This window comes from Gavialis gangeticus, unplaced genomic scaffold (genome assembly GCF_001723915.1).
Source record: "Gavialis gangeticus isolate Ggan-Ray unplaced genomic scaffold, GavGan_comp1, whole genome shotgun sequence".
Classification (NCBI taxonomy): Eukaryota; Metazoa; Chordata; order Crocodylia; family Gavialidae; genus Gavialis; species Gavialis gangeticus.
The window spans coordinates 175,486,663-175,500,753 of record NW_017729022.1 but is presented as its reverse complement, the minus strand read 5'-3'; the positions used below and the strand labels follow the sequence as shown (position 1 = coordinate 175,500,753).

The window sequence follows — 14,091 nt, the reverse complement described above, 5'->3', positions numbered from 1 at the left end:
CCCCCCCTCCCACCAGCTGCTCTGGCACCATATGCCAACTCCTGCTGCCCTGCCCTGGGCCCCTGCTGGCCCTGGCCCTGTGGCACCAGTACAGGCCCTGAGGTCATGCCTGCCCACCCACTTGCTGCCACTCACTGCTTCTTACCACTGCTGCTGCTTTGCTGAGCACTAAGTGAAACGTATTAATTTTAAATGAGCACTATAGCGAAATAGCGCTACCTGAAACCGCGTTAAGCAGGGGCTGCCTGTACTACTTAATTCCCAGACAGTGATACTTTCAACATCTGATGCAAGAATCTGTCTACTGAACTTAAGGCATTTACTGTATGCAAGTATTTTGAAGATGGCCACATTCCGTAACTGAAAATGGTACTTGGTTTTGGTTTGTTTTTGTTTTGTTTTTTGGTGGGGGGGAGTTGTTTGTTTTGGATTGGTTTTTTTTTTTATATACACATTTTTGTTTATATATATATAGCAAGGGGGTTGTCTGTAGTTTAGGCTTTTCAGAAGGTTGCAAATCTTTAAAAATGTATAGCTTACACATGCTCAGTACAAATTTAATATAGCATGGCAGAATCTCAAGGTTTAGTCTGTGCTGGACATGCTCCAGCTCAGCACTGAGCAGGATTACCCCTGCAACTGCTGCTTCCAGCTGCTTTGAGTCATGCCACATTGGGGAGCCAGGACTGAAAGGAGAGCCAGTCTCTCCTGTGCTATAACTGATCCCCTGCTAGGCCCAGGCAGCATGGATAGGGGAGCTGTTTGCTTTGAATACAGAAGGTAGAAATAGCAGAAGGGGATGGGGGTTGAGAGTTCAGACACAGTAAGTTAAGACAGAGGCATTAGACATGAAGGCTGGCAGGGAGAGAACAATAAAGACACTAGGACTGGGAATTTCTGGCAGACACTGGGGGACTTACTGGACAAGGAAACTAGGCTGGGGGGATGGGTTTGTGGAAGTCTTGGATTTGTTGAACAAGGAAATGGGAAGGGTAAGGCAAGGGGAGGATTGTGAGCCACCACGGGAAGAGAAAACCAGATTGGTTAGGGATCTGGCAGGGGAGGCTGGGTCTGGCTAGGCAACGGGACTGTAGACAGAGATGCTGGGATTCATAGATTTTAGGGGCTGGAAGAGACCTTACAAGATCATCATGTCCAGCCCCCCTGCACTTGGGCAGGAAAGACTGCTGGAGTCAAATGACCCCAGCAAGGTGGGTGTCAAGATGTTTTTTGAAGATTGCCAGGGTGGGTGACAGTACCACCTCTGGGGAGAGTCTGTTCCAGAACCTCAGCACTCAACTTGTAAAGCTTTTCCTTATGTCCAGTCTGAAGCGATCTTCAAGCAGTTTGTGTTCATTGTTTCTTGTCTTTCCCTGGGTACCTTGGTGAACAGATGCTCCCCCAGGCCCTGATGTACACCCCTAATATACTTGTAGGCAGGAGTAGCAGAATCTGTGAATGACTGAACAAAGAGATTAGGACTGGAGAGGGAGTCTGGGAAGGAACATGGAGATTTAGGGCTGGCCAGGTAAAGGAAATGGGATCTAGGATGAGGAGCCAGGCTGGGGAAGACATGAGGCAACAACAAGCTTGGAGGGGACAAGACAGAAGGCTCACACATTGAGAGAGTAGGCAGAAGAGAGAATACCTCCTGGGGCACACTTCCCTCCCCGGTTTATGGTACAGCTAAAGATTCCAGTTTCACCGGTCCTGTTGTCAGCATGCACCTGTGAAATGAATTAGCAAAATGTATGTTGTATGCCTCATGAGTGTTTGTCTACATTGAGGATGACACGCACTTAGCTTGCATATAACAGCAGGCTGTGCTGTGGACCTGAAGGTGCCAGTCCTGCTGATGAAACGTGTGTCAGTATGTTGCCACATGAGAGAAGCTCTGGATTTTCTAGTTTTATTTCTTTTTAATTAAAAATAACTTACCCCCTCCCCCCCCAAGAAATTACAAGCACACACTTGCATCCATAGCCAACATTGAAATAATATTTTTATGTTTCCATGCAAAATCAAGCACCACTCAAAGGTTATGAAGTGCCAGCATTAAGGGTGCTTCTTCCACTTCCTTGTGCATGTGTATTGTGATGGTCTTTGATGGCATAATCTAGAACAATTTTTTGACAGGGCGCCTTCCTTATTCAGTGTACAGGGTGGATAGTACTTCCTTTACCAATCGTTATACAGCACTTCATGTGTTCAGTTCAAAATATAGCTCCAGTTGGCTTTAGCTGCAGTGTTAGTGCTCAGCACTTCTGCAAATCAGGCACTGGAGTTTTGGGATGGGCACACAAAAAAGAGAAACATGCAATTTGGGGATACCCATAAAAAAGATGGATTAGTGGTTTACCTAGTGGTTTATCACACAAACTCCATGGCAGAGGAAGAAAGAATCTGGTTTTCCAAAATATCCTTCAACTGCCTTAACCATGAAACCTTTTTTTTTTTGTTCTGCAGTTCCTTGCTTTATTCATCTTCCAACTTCTGTAGCAAACTAAGTAGGATCCTACACATAACAGCTTCCCTCACCACACAACCCTGTTTCCACCCCATGTCATGTCCTTCATATTTAGTGGATGGTATCTGTGGAAAAATAGTATCTGATCATGTGTACAAAGAGGCTGAATTAAGGTGGTGTTTAACACTGACAGATTAATAATGTGGTTTTAAGACCCTTCATAGTATAAATATAAACTAACCCATATTAATGTGGGACAGATATAAATGTATCTGTTCTTTGCAGTAGATATTACATGAACATCAGGGATATTTTTACATTTAATGTTAAAAACCCTCTCAGATATAAAAGAAAGAGAAATTTTATTTCTTGCCCCGATCTGAAATTCCCTGGTTATGAATTATTTTGGGGTAAGTTATAGCCAAAGATGGCTGGATGATTTCCAGTTGACCTAGATGAAAATACATTACTTTTTTTTAACATAGAAAGGAGCCAGAATATTGTGTGTCTAACTCTACCATTACAATACAGGAACTTGTGGGTATATTTCATATTCTCAGGAAACGCCACATTCTTTTAAGCTGTACTTACAGATGTTGGCACTTACTGTTCATCATGAAAAATATGTTAAGAACAATTTTCAAGAGAGTGAAAACAGAATTTCAACTGGTAAAACTGAGAAGGATGTTTGTGGCTCATATGTTACCTTGCTCTAAATAACATTCTGTGATCCAACTGCTATCACTGCTGACTACAGGGTATTGCTCCTCATCTGCTATGCAGAGTTGGCAGCCAGTTCCAACAAAGCTCTTTTTGTGCCTTTCAACTACTGGTATTCTGGGGGCAGGCCTTCTTTTCTTTTCTTTCTACTTGTTTTCTTGCTGCAGCTAAGTTGACCATGTTTTCAGCAGCTTTCTCTTGCTAAGTCCCTTTTTTCCCTCCTTTTGCTTTTAGTTGAGGTGTTTAGTGAATTTCTTACTGAGGCTTAAATTTTTGTCTGCATATCATTAAAAAAGAAGGAAGACCTGTGGAGGACAGGAAAGACTAAACCAATCCATAGCACCATTGTAGCAGCATTCAGCAAAACTCCCTCTCAGGCTTATGCTGTACCACCTTCCTTTGGACTGCTGTACCCATAATAGACCCCTAGAAGATTTTAGGAGCTAATCCTGTACTATGCTGAGCTCAGTGCCTTTAATAACTGTTCCTACTGTTCAGCCAGCCACCTCGAATCTTCCTTTAGAAACAGAATCAGAAAAGGAAATAGATCTTTCTTAGAAATAGAATCAGAAAAGGAAATGGATCACCCAGATGACAGAGGCTAGGGAAAGAAGTTACCCATAAATTGGTATAAGTGATTGGAAACTGGTTAAAATCTGTAACACAACAGAAGTTCAGTGCACATAAACTACTTTCAAAATGGCCCAAACCAGTTTAAGATAAACCTGGATGGATGTAATATCAGAGTTAACTGATTTAGGTGAAATCTGTTTTTTCAACTTCTGTCCCAGCTCCCCTCTAGATTCAAGTTAACTCACTGTCTCCCAGCCTCCCAGGAGGCTTTGTGCCTCTCCCTGTAGGCCCAAACTGTCTGCTGCAGCCCACCAGGGAGGCATGCTCATACACCCCCCCATCCTCAGCACTAGGCCTGGGCCACTGCAGGCATATGGCTGCACTTTTGAAATCAGAGTGACTGTTCACTTGCTTGTTGGTTCAATGTACGCAATTTAGACTAACCTGTGAAGATTGAATCCATTCAACCTCAGGCCTTTTGACTGTCTTTACTTAGCCAGAGTCCAGTTAGGTGGGAACTTTGCACCTCAGACTGGTTCAGCAAAGCCAGCCAGTTGTCTCCAGATAGGTCCTGGGCTCTTACTTCTTTATGTTGAAACCCAAGTGTAATTTGTAGAGGAGAAAGGAAAAAAAAATCTTAGCCTGTCTTTTTTCCTGATGGGGGTTGAGTTTTAGTATTTCCTAACTCAAAGCTCACAAAAGGAGAGTTTTCATCACAGAGGCCTTTATGAAATGACATGAATTTCTTATCCACAGCCCTCCATCTCACACCCCTATTACGTTCTTTGAATCCTCTATTTTAAATCCTATCCTAAAAACTTTGAATATACCATTTACATATGTCACAATCAGTGAAGGCCTGATTCAGTGCTGATGGAAGGCAATGGAAAAACTTTGGGTTTGGATTAAGCCCTAGAATAAAACATTATTACATTCTTTCCTTCCAAACTGGGAAAGGCGGAAAAGACGCAGCCCTTTTGCAGAAGTTCCAAAACTACAAAGTGCTTGTAGCCTCAGAAGGGAAAAGTTGATGCTGCATTATTTTGCTTTATTCGGCTTCTGACACTCCGTTCCTCACTGTTTAGTTTGCATGCCTTCCAGTACTGCTTGAAGTAGCTTGACCAGCAGTTGACGCACATACTTTTTGATCTCCATGTACCTTTCCATTGACAAACTGTGGATTTTGAAATTTTATTTAATTAGTGAAGAAAAAAAGAGAGGAGAGTTGAGTCTTTCACTTGGAATGGAAATTGGTGAGGTTTGTCATACTTTATTCTTTCAGGAGTCTGCTTCACCATCCTGGACTTGTTCCTAAGAAAGCTGTGTCTACATTAATGAGTTTTATCTTTGCAATAGACCATTCTAGAAAAAGAGTCCCTATCCTGAGCCTAGATCGGGGGTGTCAAATGTACAGGGGCCACATGGAGGGGGCTCAGGGGCCACATGGGGAGGTTGGACTTGATCTTGCTGCAGAGGTGCTGGGAGCCACACCATGGGTCCAACCCTGTGCTCTGGCTCCAGAGCTGCATCCTGGATCTGAGCCAGCATGTGGTCTCAGATTTGGTGTGCCCAGTTCAACCTGGCGCATAGCTCCAGAGCCAGTGCACAGGGTCTGACCACAGGCCCAGCTGGTGTTCTGGCCACAGCAGTTAACACTGCCTCCACTCTTCCTCCCTGCCCTCATGGCCAAATGTCCAAGCCCATGGGGAGCCTTTTTTCTGCTGCTGTGGGGAAAAAAAAGCTGTGTTATATGTGAGGAAACTATGGTAGCTTCATATCCCATGGCCTGCTCAAGGCTTCATATCCATGTAGATGTACTGATGTAATTGCTTTAGGAGGTAATGGGACTCTCCTCATCCACCAATCTGAAGTGCAGGCTTCTATGTATCCAGAGATTGTGATATATGTAGCCCAGAAGCACTGGTGTGCAAGGCAGCTTGGCATCAGTCAGAAATCTAGAAGGACTAACCCACAGACTAAGTGCAGATCAACTGTGTGTATGCGTCTTCCCTAAGAGGAGGCTGTTCCATGGCTTCACATATTAATATTTTTTCCAGCCAGTCAGCATGGATTTCACATGGGTTTAATTTCAGCCAACAGTTAAATTTCCACCAGCAGTTAGTTCATGAGGTGATCTCAGCCAGGCACTTTGGCCTAGATCCCCAAAGGTATTTAGGTGCCTAACTTCATGGAAAGTGGACACCTAAATAGTAGTTAGACACCTAAATACCTTTAGGAATATGATGAGTGGTAATGGGTGGTCTTGTCATATTTTGAAGGACAGAAAAAGCTTGGAGCTCTTTCTGCATTATTGATATTTGAACTTGTGATGTGTCATCAATTCTGCTAGTGGTGGATCTCATCACCACTAAGAGATTGTTGGTTATTCGAGAGAGAAAGATTGTCTCTGTCCTTGAAAAGCTCACTCCAATTCTTGATGTTAAATTGGCAGTAAATAAACTGATTCTCTTAGATCTAGTTTACAAAGAGATCAAGTACTAGAGAGGATTAGAATCTAATTGATTCGTTCCAGTAGCTTCTGGTTTGCTTCTCTTCCACTAGAAAATGTATGTAAATGTAAACAGAGACTGTGGACCTCCTTCGTTATGGCAGTCAGACTGGTTTGGCTGAGGAAGAGATCACTACTAGGTTTCTCTTTGTATCTAATCAACTTCTCATTACAGCTGAAGCTCCAGTGCCAGGGTGTAAAGCAGATGTTTCTTAGGGATTTGTACTGCTCCCCCTTCATTTTATGACTCTCATCTGTTGAAAACGTGAGTGAAATGGTGGAACATAAAAGACAGGAAGAAAAACACTTAACTTGAGGATGGCTTGAAGAAATACTAGTGATGGCTGCATTGCTCAATAAATAGAGGTCTTTTTAAATAGTTAATTGGCAGGTTTCTTTTCTCTCCTGAGAGTGAATTGTTTGATTGGTTTTTCTTGTCATATGTGAGTGATTGAATGCCTGCAAGAAGCCTTCTCGACAGCACAGCATCAGCGGTTTTTCTGTGTAGGTTCAAGACTGAAAATTGTCCTGGTTTGGTACCCATGATCAGATAGTTGCAACTTTTTCTAAAGGACATAGTTACTGCTGCATAATAAAGCTTAGTCCTGTCTCAGCCTTAAAGCAAAGCAACTGTTTCTACATACTCTGAATTGCTTCTGGTTCCTTTTTGCTCTAAGAGCAAAAAAATAAATTGCTCTTTCAATCAGCTTTTCATTGGCATCCCTTCAAGGGATGTATTTAGAGAGATTGCACAAAAACCTTCCCTTGACCTTGCAGGTTATTTCCTTTTAAGCAACTTGTATAACATTGTCAAACGACTGACAAAATATCTGCTCCCTAACCTCATAGCCTAGAAATCCATACGCATGAGATGTCTATGTTAAGATACAACTTCTAAGGCACTTAGCCATGCTAAATTTGTTATTCTTCGGATGATTTTCTTGCCACAAGGGTTGCGACTGTTTGTATAACAGACAAACATAATGTTGATGATGAAGCAAATTAACCATTTGTACAAGCCATGTAAAATAAATTGCCCGGTGGATTGAGTTTTCTTGGACACTCTCTATGGAACTCTTGGGCCAAACATTGTCATGTCTGTTTCTTAAGTTTATAAAAAAGTAGCCAAAAAAGGTTTACAGATTTTTCACTGCTGCTGACACTGTGAATCACTAAATACAGCCTAAGCCGGTTTTCATCTGTCATATTTTGAGTATGTTTATTTTTCCAGTATCTCTGTGAGAACCCTAGAAGATTCCAAAATATAATAGTTAAAGAATGACAGTCCTTTCCCCAAAATATAAAGGGAAGGGTGATTTTTGTGACTTAAGAAAGTTGTCTAGTTAGCAGGATATTTTACCTTGTACTCTAACAGCGCCTATAAGATATTAAAAATTGCCCTTTATTTTCAATCAGTTGGTATTTAAGTTAACAATTTAATGGAGTATTTTGGTTGATTGAAAAAGATTAGAATACACATATCACTATGTTTATGTTAAAGTAGTCTTTCTAATTGCATTATATGATATAATCTAGGCTTACCTGACAAAAGACTATTTTGGTTTTAGTTATTTTTACCCATCCCACAACATGCACACATGCACTGTGTGTGTAAATTAAAGTAGCGGGGGAAAGAAGATACATTGGCTCCTTATAGACATTATTTTTGTACTACTACAAAATTTATAGCACTACAGATAATAGAGCTACGGGCAGCAAGATGTTAAAACCCCCATGGCTGGAGTGTGCTTTGTCATGCTCCCCAGGCAGGAGCAACCTGGGACTGCTGTTTGGCTCCCCCTGCCCCAGGACTTTAAAGAGCATGTAGGCAGCCCAGCACCAAAGCTGCTTGCAGATACCCAGGGACTGAAAAGGCTGATTTTTTAAAAAAAATTGTATTAAGTCCAGTCCATGTGATTTGAAGCTGTACATGGATGCAAATAGCATTAAATGCTTAGATGTACTGTTGTGTGGTAGTAAATCTCCAGTTTATAGATTCATAGATTAAGGGTCGGAAGGGACCTAGTAGATCTTCTAGCCCGACCCCCCGCCAGGGCGGGAGAACAACAAAACCCCAAAAAAAGAAACGGGACTCAAATGAGTCCAGCCAGGTAGGCATCCAGCCTCTTCTTAAAGACCCCCAGGGTAGGGGCCAGCACCACTTCCCTTGGAAGTTGGTTCCAGCTCCTAGCCGCCCTAACTGTGAAGTAGTTTTTGCGGATGTCCAATCTATACCTCCTCTCCATCAACTTGTGCCCATTACTCCTTGTTATGCCAGCGGGCGCTAGGGGAAACAGCGTCTCCCCCAAACCCTTCTGGTCCCCCCTAGTGAGTCTATAGACAGTCACCAGGTCCCCCGTCAGCCTTCTCTTGTGGAGGCAGTTCCCTCTGCTCTGGTGAGAAGACAGGGTGAAAAAAGTTCAGGGTTGTCAAAAATATTTTATCCTTTCAAATCTGAGAAACAGAAATCTGAAGAAATGGGTATCCTGCAGTGTAGACAAAAAGTAACTTTAATGAGCAAAGTAATTTTGCCTGTATAAGAAACTGCATGCATGGGCAAAAACTATAATTAATCTTAACATTTGCCTCCTGTGGGTGAAAATCCCCCAATTTCTTAAGAAAGTTTCTGCTGGTATGGAAATTAACTAATATCGGTCTTTCAGTATCAAAGCCAAACATCAAGGTTTCTCAAAAATTGCCTCTTCCAGTGAAACTTTAATATTGCGTTTGAAATTGAATCATTTGAATTTCTTTGTTAGAAATTGAATTTCATAGACAGACATTGTTGATGTTTGTTCTTAAAGTATGTGAAGTTTTAAAGTCTGTTTTCCCAGGCATCCTGGATCCCTCCAATATCTAAAGATTCATGTAAAGAATGTTTTCACAGACATTGTAGATGGGAATCAATTTAATGCATTAATATAATGAGAGCTACTTTTCTTTGGATATGCCAATTCTATCAGCTGAATGTTGGTATCAAATGATTTTGGGAGCAGTTATGAATTTAATAGATCTGCTTATTTATCAAATTTCAATAGTGTGATTTTTAATTGGGTTAAAGTTTGTGGCTGTTTTTCTCCAGAAGGGAAAATTCCTGAAAGAGAAATTTCTGGGATTATCTTTTCATCTACTTAATCTAAGCAAGGTTGAGTGTGTAGTCTTATGTTTAATTTTTGAACTTTGGTATTTGTTCTACAGCAGTTTTAATGATGTCCACCCTTAAGATACAGTATTATTTTATTGATTTTAGTCAGTGTTATATCTGGTATGTGAGATTAGATGCTTCACCAGGGGGACCTAGTGACAGTCTATAAACTCACTAGGGGGGACCAGAAGGGCTTAGGTGAGACCTTGTTTCCCCTAGCGCCCCCTGGCATAACAAGGAATAACGGCCACAAGTTGTTGGAGAGTAGGTTTAGATTAGACATCCGCAAGAACTACTTCACAGTTAGGGCGGCTAGGATCTGGAACCAACTTCCAAGGGAAGTGGTGCTGGCTCCTACCCTGGGGGTCTTTAAGAGGAGGCTGGATGCCTACCTAGCTGGGATCATTTGAGCCCAGTTATTTTTCTCCTGCCCTGGCAGGGGGTCGGACTTGAAGATCTATAAGGTCCCTTCCGACCCTACTTCTATGATCCTATGATTCTATGACCACTTAAATCCACAGTGTTTGATTAAAGCATGTGTGATAAGGTCTATGATTTTTAAACACCTTGTGTTTATTATTCTCTGATGTATATGATATACATCATTTTCTGTGGAGGGGGAAAGAAGGCCTTTATATTACAAGTTAGAAAATCCACTAGTCCTACTATATACCTTGTGTATATTGACTTCATTTTATAGAGTTCCTTTATATAATCAATGCTAGAAAGAGAGACATGTTTTGGAAAGGGATTTTTAAAGTGCTGGATCATATTTTTATATCTACAACTTTATATCAAAATTTTAATTTAGAATTAAATAATTAGTACACCTACATACTCATTTTCCATTTAAATCAGTTCATTTAATTGTTGGTAGATTTTTTTGTTTTTGTAAATCTCTGCAAAAAGCCCAAATGTTTAATATCTAGAGAATCCAGCACGAGTTTAAGCATATATGTAACCAGAATAGGGCATTTGAGCAACTGCACCTTGTTGTTGCTGTTATACTGAGGAAGCAATTACTGTTACAACTTAGAACTTTTCTTCATGGTTCTAGTTATTAGTCCTGCAAAGAAATGTGTCCACACAGACCCTTGCATAATCCCTCAGTAAGTGGGACTTTGGCATTGTATAACAAGGCTCATGGATGAATTGCTTTAAAACCCACCCTGCAAACAGGATCTGAAAATATTTTAATGGGCCATTTTTTCCCAAATATCACATAAATGTTGACCAATTTTTTTTAACCTATCTGTACCTTTAAAACCTAAATACATTTAAACAAGGTGTTTTAGTTACTTCATTTGAGAGCATGTGCCATCTTCTGCCTGTCTAAGTAATTATGCAGTCCTCTCAATATCTCTCTGAAGTAGGGTAGTAAGTACTATTCCCATTTTACAGATAAGGAAACGGAGCACAAGATATGTGGGTTGCAACCCCAAATGGGGTCGCAGCATCAGCAGATGGGGTCATAGGGGTGGGGGCTGTGGGTTGGGACTGAGGGGCCATGCTGGGGAAACAGGGCCATAAATAGGGTCATGCTGAGGAATAATTTGGGAAGCACTATTTTAAACAGTCTGTCCAAGATCACACAAACAATGTGGGTTCAAGACATAGCTTCAGTGCTTGGCTCCTGGATTCTAGTTCAGTTTCCTTTTCAGTAGCCCACCTATCTCCCTTTTATGGACAATAAAGTGCCAAACAATTAGGTCCCCCATTAGGAATGGAATTGTGTGAAGTCTTCTTACGACAAGAAGTTGTGTTTAAAAGCAGATATTTACAAATAGGTATGTTCTTTGATTACCTGAATAAATTCATTAAACTAGCATTTAATTAAACTAACATTTCCTAAAGAGTGCAACAGACCTCATTGGGGATGCACAGGTAACTAGTGAAAACAAGGTGTATGTAGAAATGGGCATACTATCCATTTCCCTTTGGGTGATAACAGTGAGTTCATCAAGAGCTACACAGAGCTCTTAACAGAAGCCTTGGTAGAAACTTAAAGGTGGAATAGATTTTATTTTTAAATATTATTTTTATTTACTTAATTCTCTCAGCAATGATTACATGCTCTTAGTACTGTCATATCACTAAAGCTTACAAAATAGAAATAAAGTTTACAAAATGCATAATATGTAATACTTGATGCATAATGGATAATTGTTTTAAAATGTGTTTATACTGTTTATTTGTGGACACGTGCTCTCTTATTCATTTGGGATGTAAAAGAGGTTTTTTTTTAAAAAATGCCGAAACATTTCTGTTCACCCAATTCATGTCTAGCACAAACTCTGTGTAAATGTTATATGCCTGGATTTTAAAAAATCTTTTAAAAAAGCATTCTATTATTAACCTGACTTTGGAAAAAATACAGAAAATATTTTATAGAAGGCACATATATTACCTGAATGTAGAAGGTTGTATCCCTGTTGGGTCACCATCTATAAGACTAAAAATACAAGGCTTAGAAGAAGAAATTAGAGACATACAATGATGGTCAAAACAAAAGGAAACTGTACTAATAATTTCTTTTGATGTTCAATTGGGATCCCGGTGTCTGTTCTGTAGGTCATGGATAAACTGAGCAACCCTCTTGCTCAGAGGAGAAGTCTCAAGAGATGTGAGCTGATTGGCATTCCTGAGCCAGTGCTATCAATTCAGCACTTTTTCATCAGCATTTTGATTTTCCTTGGAGTGAAATATTGATTATTTATTTTGAGACTTGTGTAGAAATTAGCATTTCTCACTTCAGAGTAAGATATTCATTTTCCCATGCTCTACTTTTATAATCTGTGATAGCAGTCCATAATGCTTAGATACCTACTGTATTGAAAATCATTGTATGAATTTATAAGAAATATATAAAAATATAGGCAGCTTGATTCTGTTTGTAAAAACGTGTGCTCCATAAATTTCCTTTCACAGAAAACTGAAAGTTTGGGCTTAGTTCTTATTAGTCATTTGTTCCAGCCTTATTCTTTGTAATATTACTTTAGGGATTATAGGTATATGAGCAAAAGGATCTGTTATTTTCAGGGCCATTCAGCTTTATATTTTGTTACTCTTACCTAGCTTTTATAATGATTGATATTTTCCTTTGTTTCAGCCAAACCTTTTACATCTAAGGTGAAACAGATGAGACTACATAAAGAAGATTTTGAAATCTTGAAGGTGATTGGCCGAGGAGCCTTTGGGGAGGTAAGTGTTTTCTTGTTTTGTGAGAGAGTTTGAATATTTTACTGAAGGTCTGCAGCAGTCAGAAAGTTTATTGGTACCAAGGTACTATAATAAAGGTCTTCTAGAAATTCATAAGTGCTTTTGAAATCTTTAGGCAGAGCAGATGTGTTAGGTCAAACTAAAATGTAATGCAAATACTATTAAGATGTATACATTTGTGCATGCAATCTGTACGAGTCTTCAGAAAAAGAAATTTCAGATTGTATTTTAATACTGTATTTGCTCCAATGTAAGATGACCCTGAATATAAAATGATCTCTAATAATGAGGTTCTATATATGGAAAATTTATAAATTTGTTAAAATTTTCCAAGTATAGAAGCTAAGTATTAGAGGGATTGTCTTGAATTTCCCTTCCTTCCCATTGTTACAGCATGGAAGCCAGTGGTGGGGGAGAGAGGAGATCAGGTTGTCCATTGCCCTCTGCCCTGACCAGTTCTTCGCCCTGCAGCCTTCCTGACACCTGAACCCCCTCCCCCCACTCCCTCCAGTCTTTGCTTCTTCCCTTCCAAACTTCCCCAAGTCTCTGCCTCTTCCCACAGTCCTATACCATTTACTGTCAGATGCTGCTCTGGCTGCTCTGACCCAGGGTTCCTACAGACATTTAGGGGCCCCACTCTAACTTATGGCACTTTACACAAAGTGCCATGAGTTAGAGCCCTCTCCACACCCCCCAACCCAACAGACTTTCTCATCTGTTTTTTTAGGTGGGCTTGAGCCTGCCTGCATCAGCCCTGTCCAGCAGGTGGAGGTGCTCCAGCGAACTGCCCCTTTTCTCATCCCAGCTCCTGCCCCCTCCCCCAGCTCTGGCACTGTCAGCAGGACAGGGAGCGGGAGGGGGAGGGAGCAGCAGGAAGCAGGCAGCTGCTGGCTGGGCTTTGCTTAGCCAGAGCTGGGGAGGATACGGCAGGGTGGAATGGGGACCCCTCAATACCTCAGCTGGGGCAGCTGGTGCGGGAGGGGAGGGGAGAGGAGGTGGCTCCACCTCCAGCTTGACAGCCTGGGTGGGGAGGGGGTGGGCTGGGCTGGGTTGGTTTTTGTCAGCACGAGCAGCAGCCGAGACCTGCAAAGCACAAATAATTAACCCTTGAGGGAACACAAGTTTCATAGTTTCTAGGGACAGAAGGGACCTAAGTAGATCATCTAATCCAACACCCTGCTGTGGCAGGAAAGAGTACTGGGGTCAAACGACCCCAGCAAGGTGTTCATCTAACCTCCTCTTAAAACCCCCCAGGGTAGGAGCCTGCACCACTTGTCTTGGAAGTTGGTTCCAGATCCTAGCCGCCCTGACCGTGAAGTAGCGCCTCCTGATATCTAGCCTCAACCAACCTTCTGCCAGCTTGTGACCGTTATTCCTGGTCACTCTTGGTAGTGCTTGGGGGAACAGGGAATCCCCCAATGCCTGCTGATCTCCCCTGACTAGTTTATAACAGGCCAC

General features: G+C 41.3%; 1 protein-coding gene across 5 annotated transcripts in view; it reads left to right on the top strand.

Moving 5' to 3' along the window:
* Nucleotides 1-14,091, top strand: part of CDC42BPA (CDC42 binding protein kinase alpha) — a 457,009-nt gene that overhangs the window by 135,589 nt on the left and 307,329 nt on the right. For all 5 annotated transcript variants that reach the window (XM_019516554.1, XM_019516553.1, XM_019516552.1 and 2 more), the window contains exon 2: nt 12,524-12,615. In XM_019516554.1, coding sequence (XP_019372099.1) covers nt 12,524-12,615 — 92 coding nt within the window. The remainder of the gene's footprint in view (nt 1-12,523; nt 12,616-14,091) is intronic.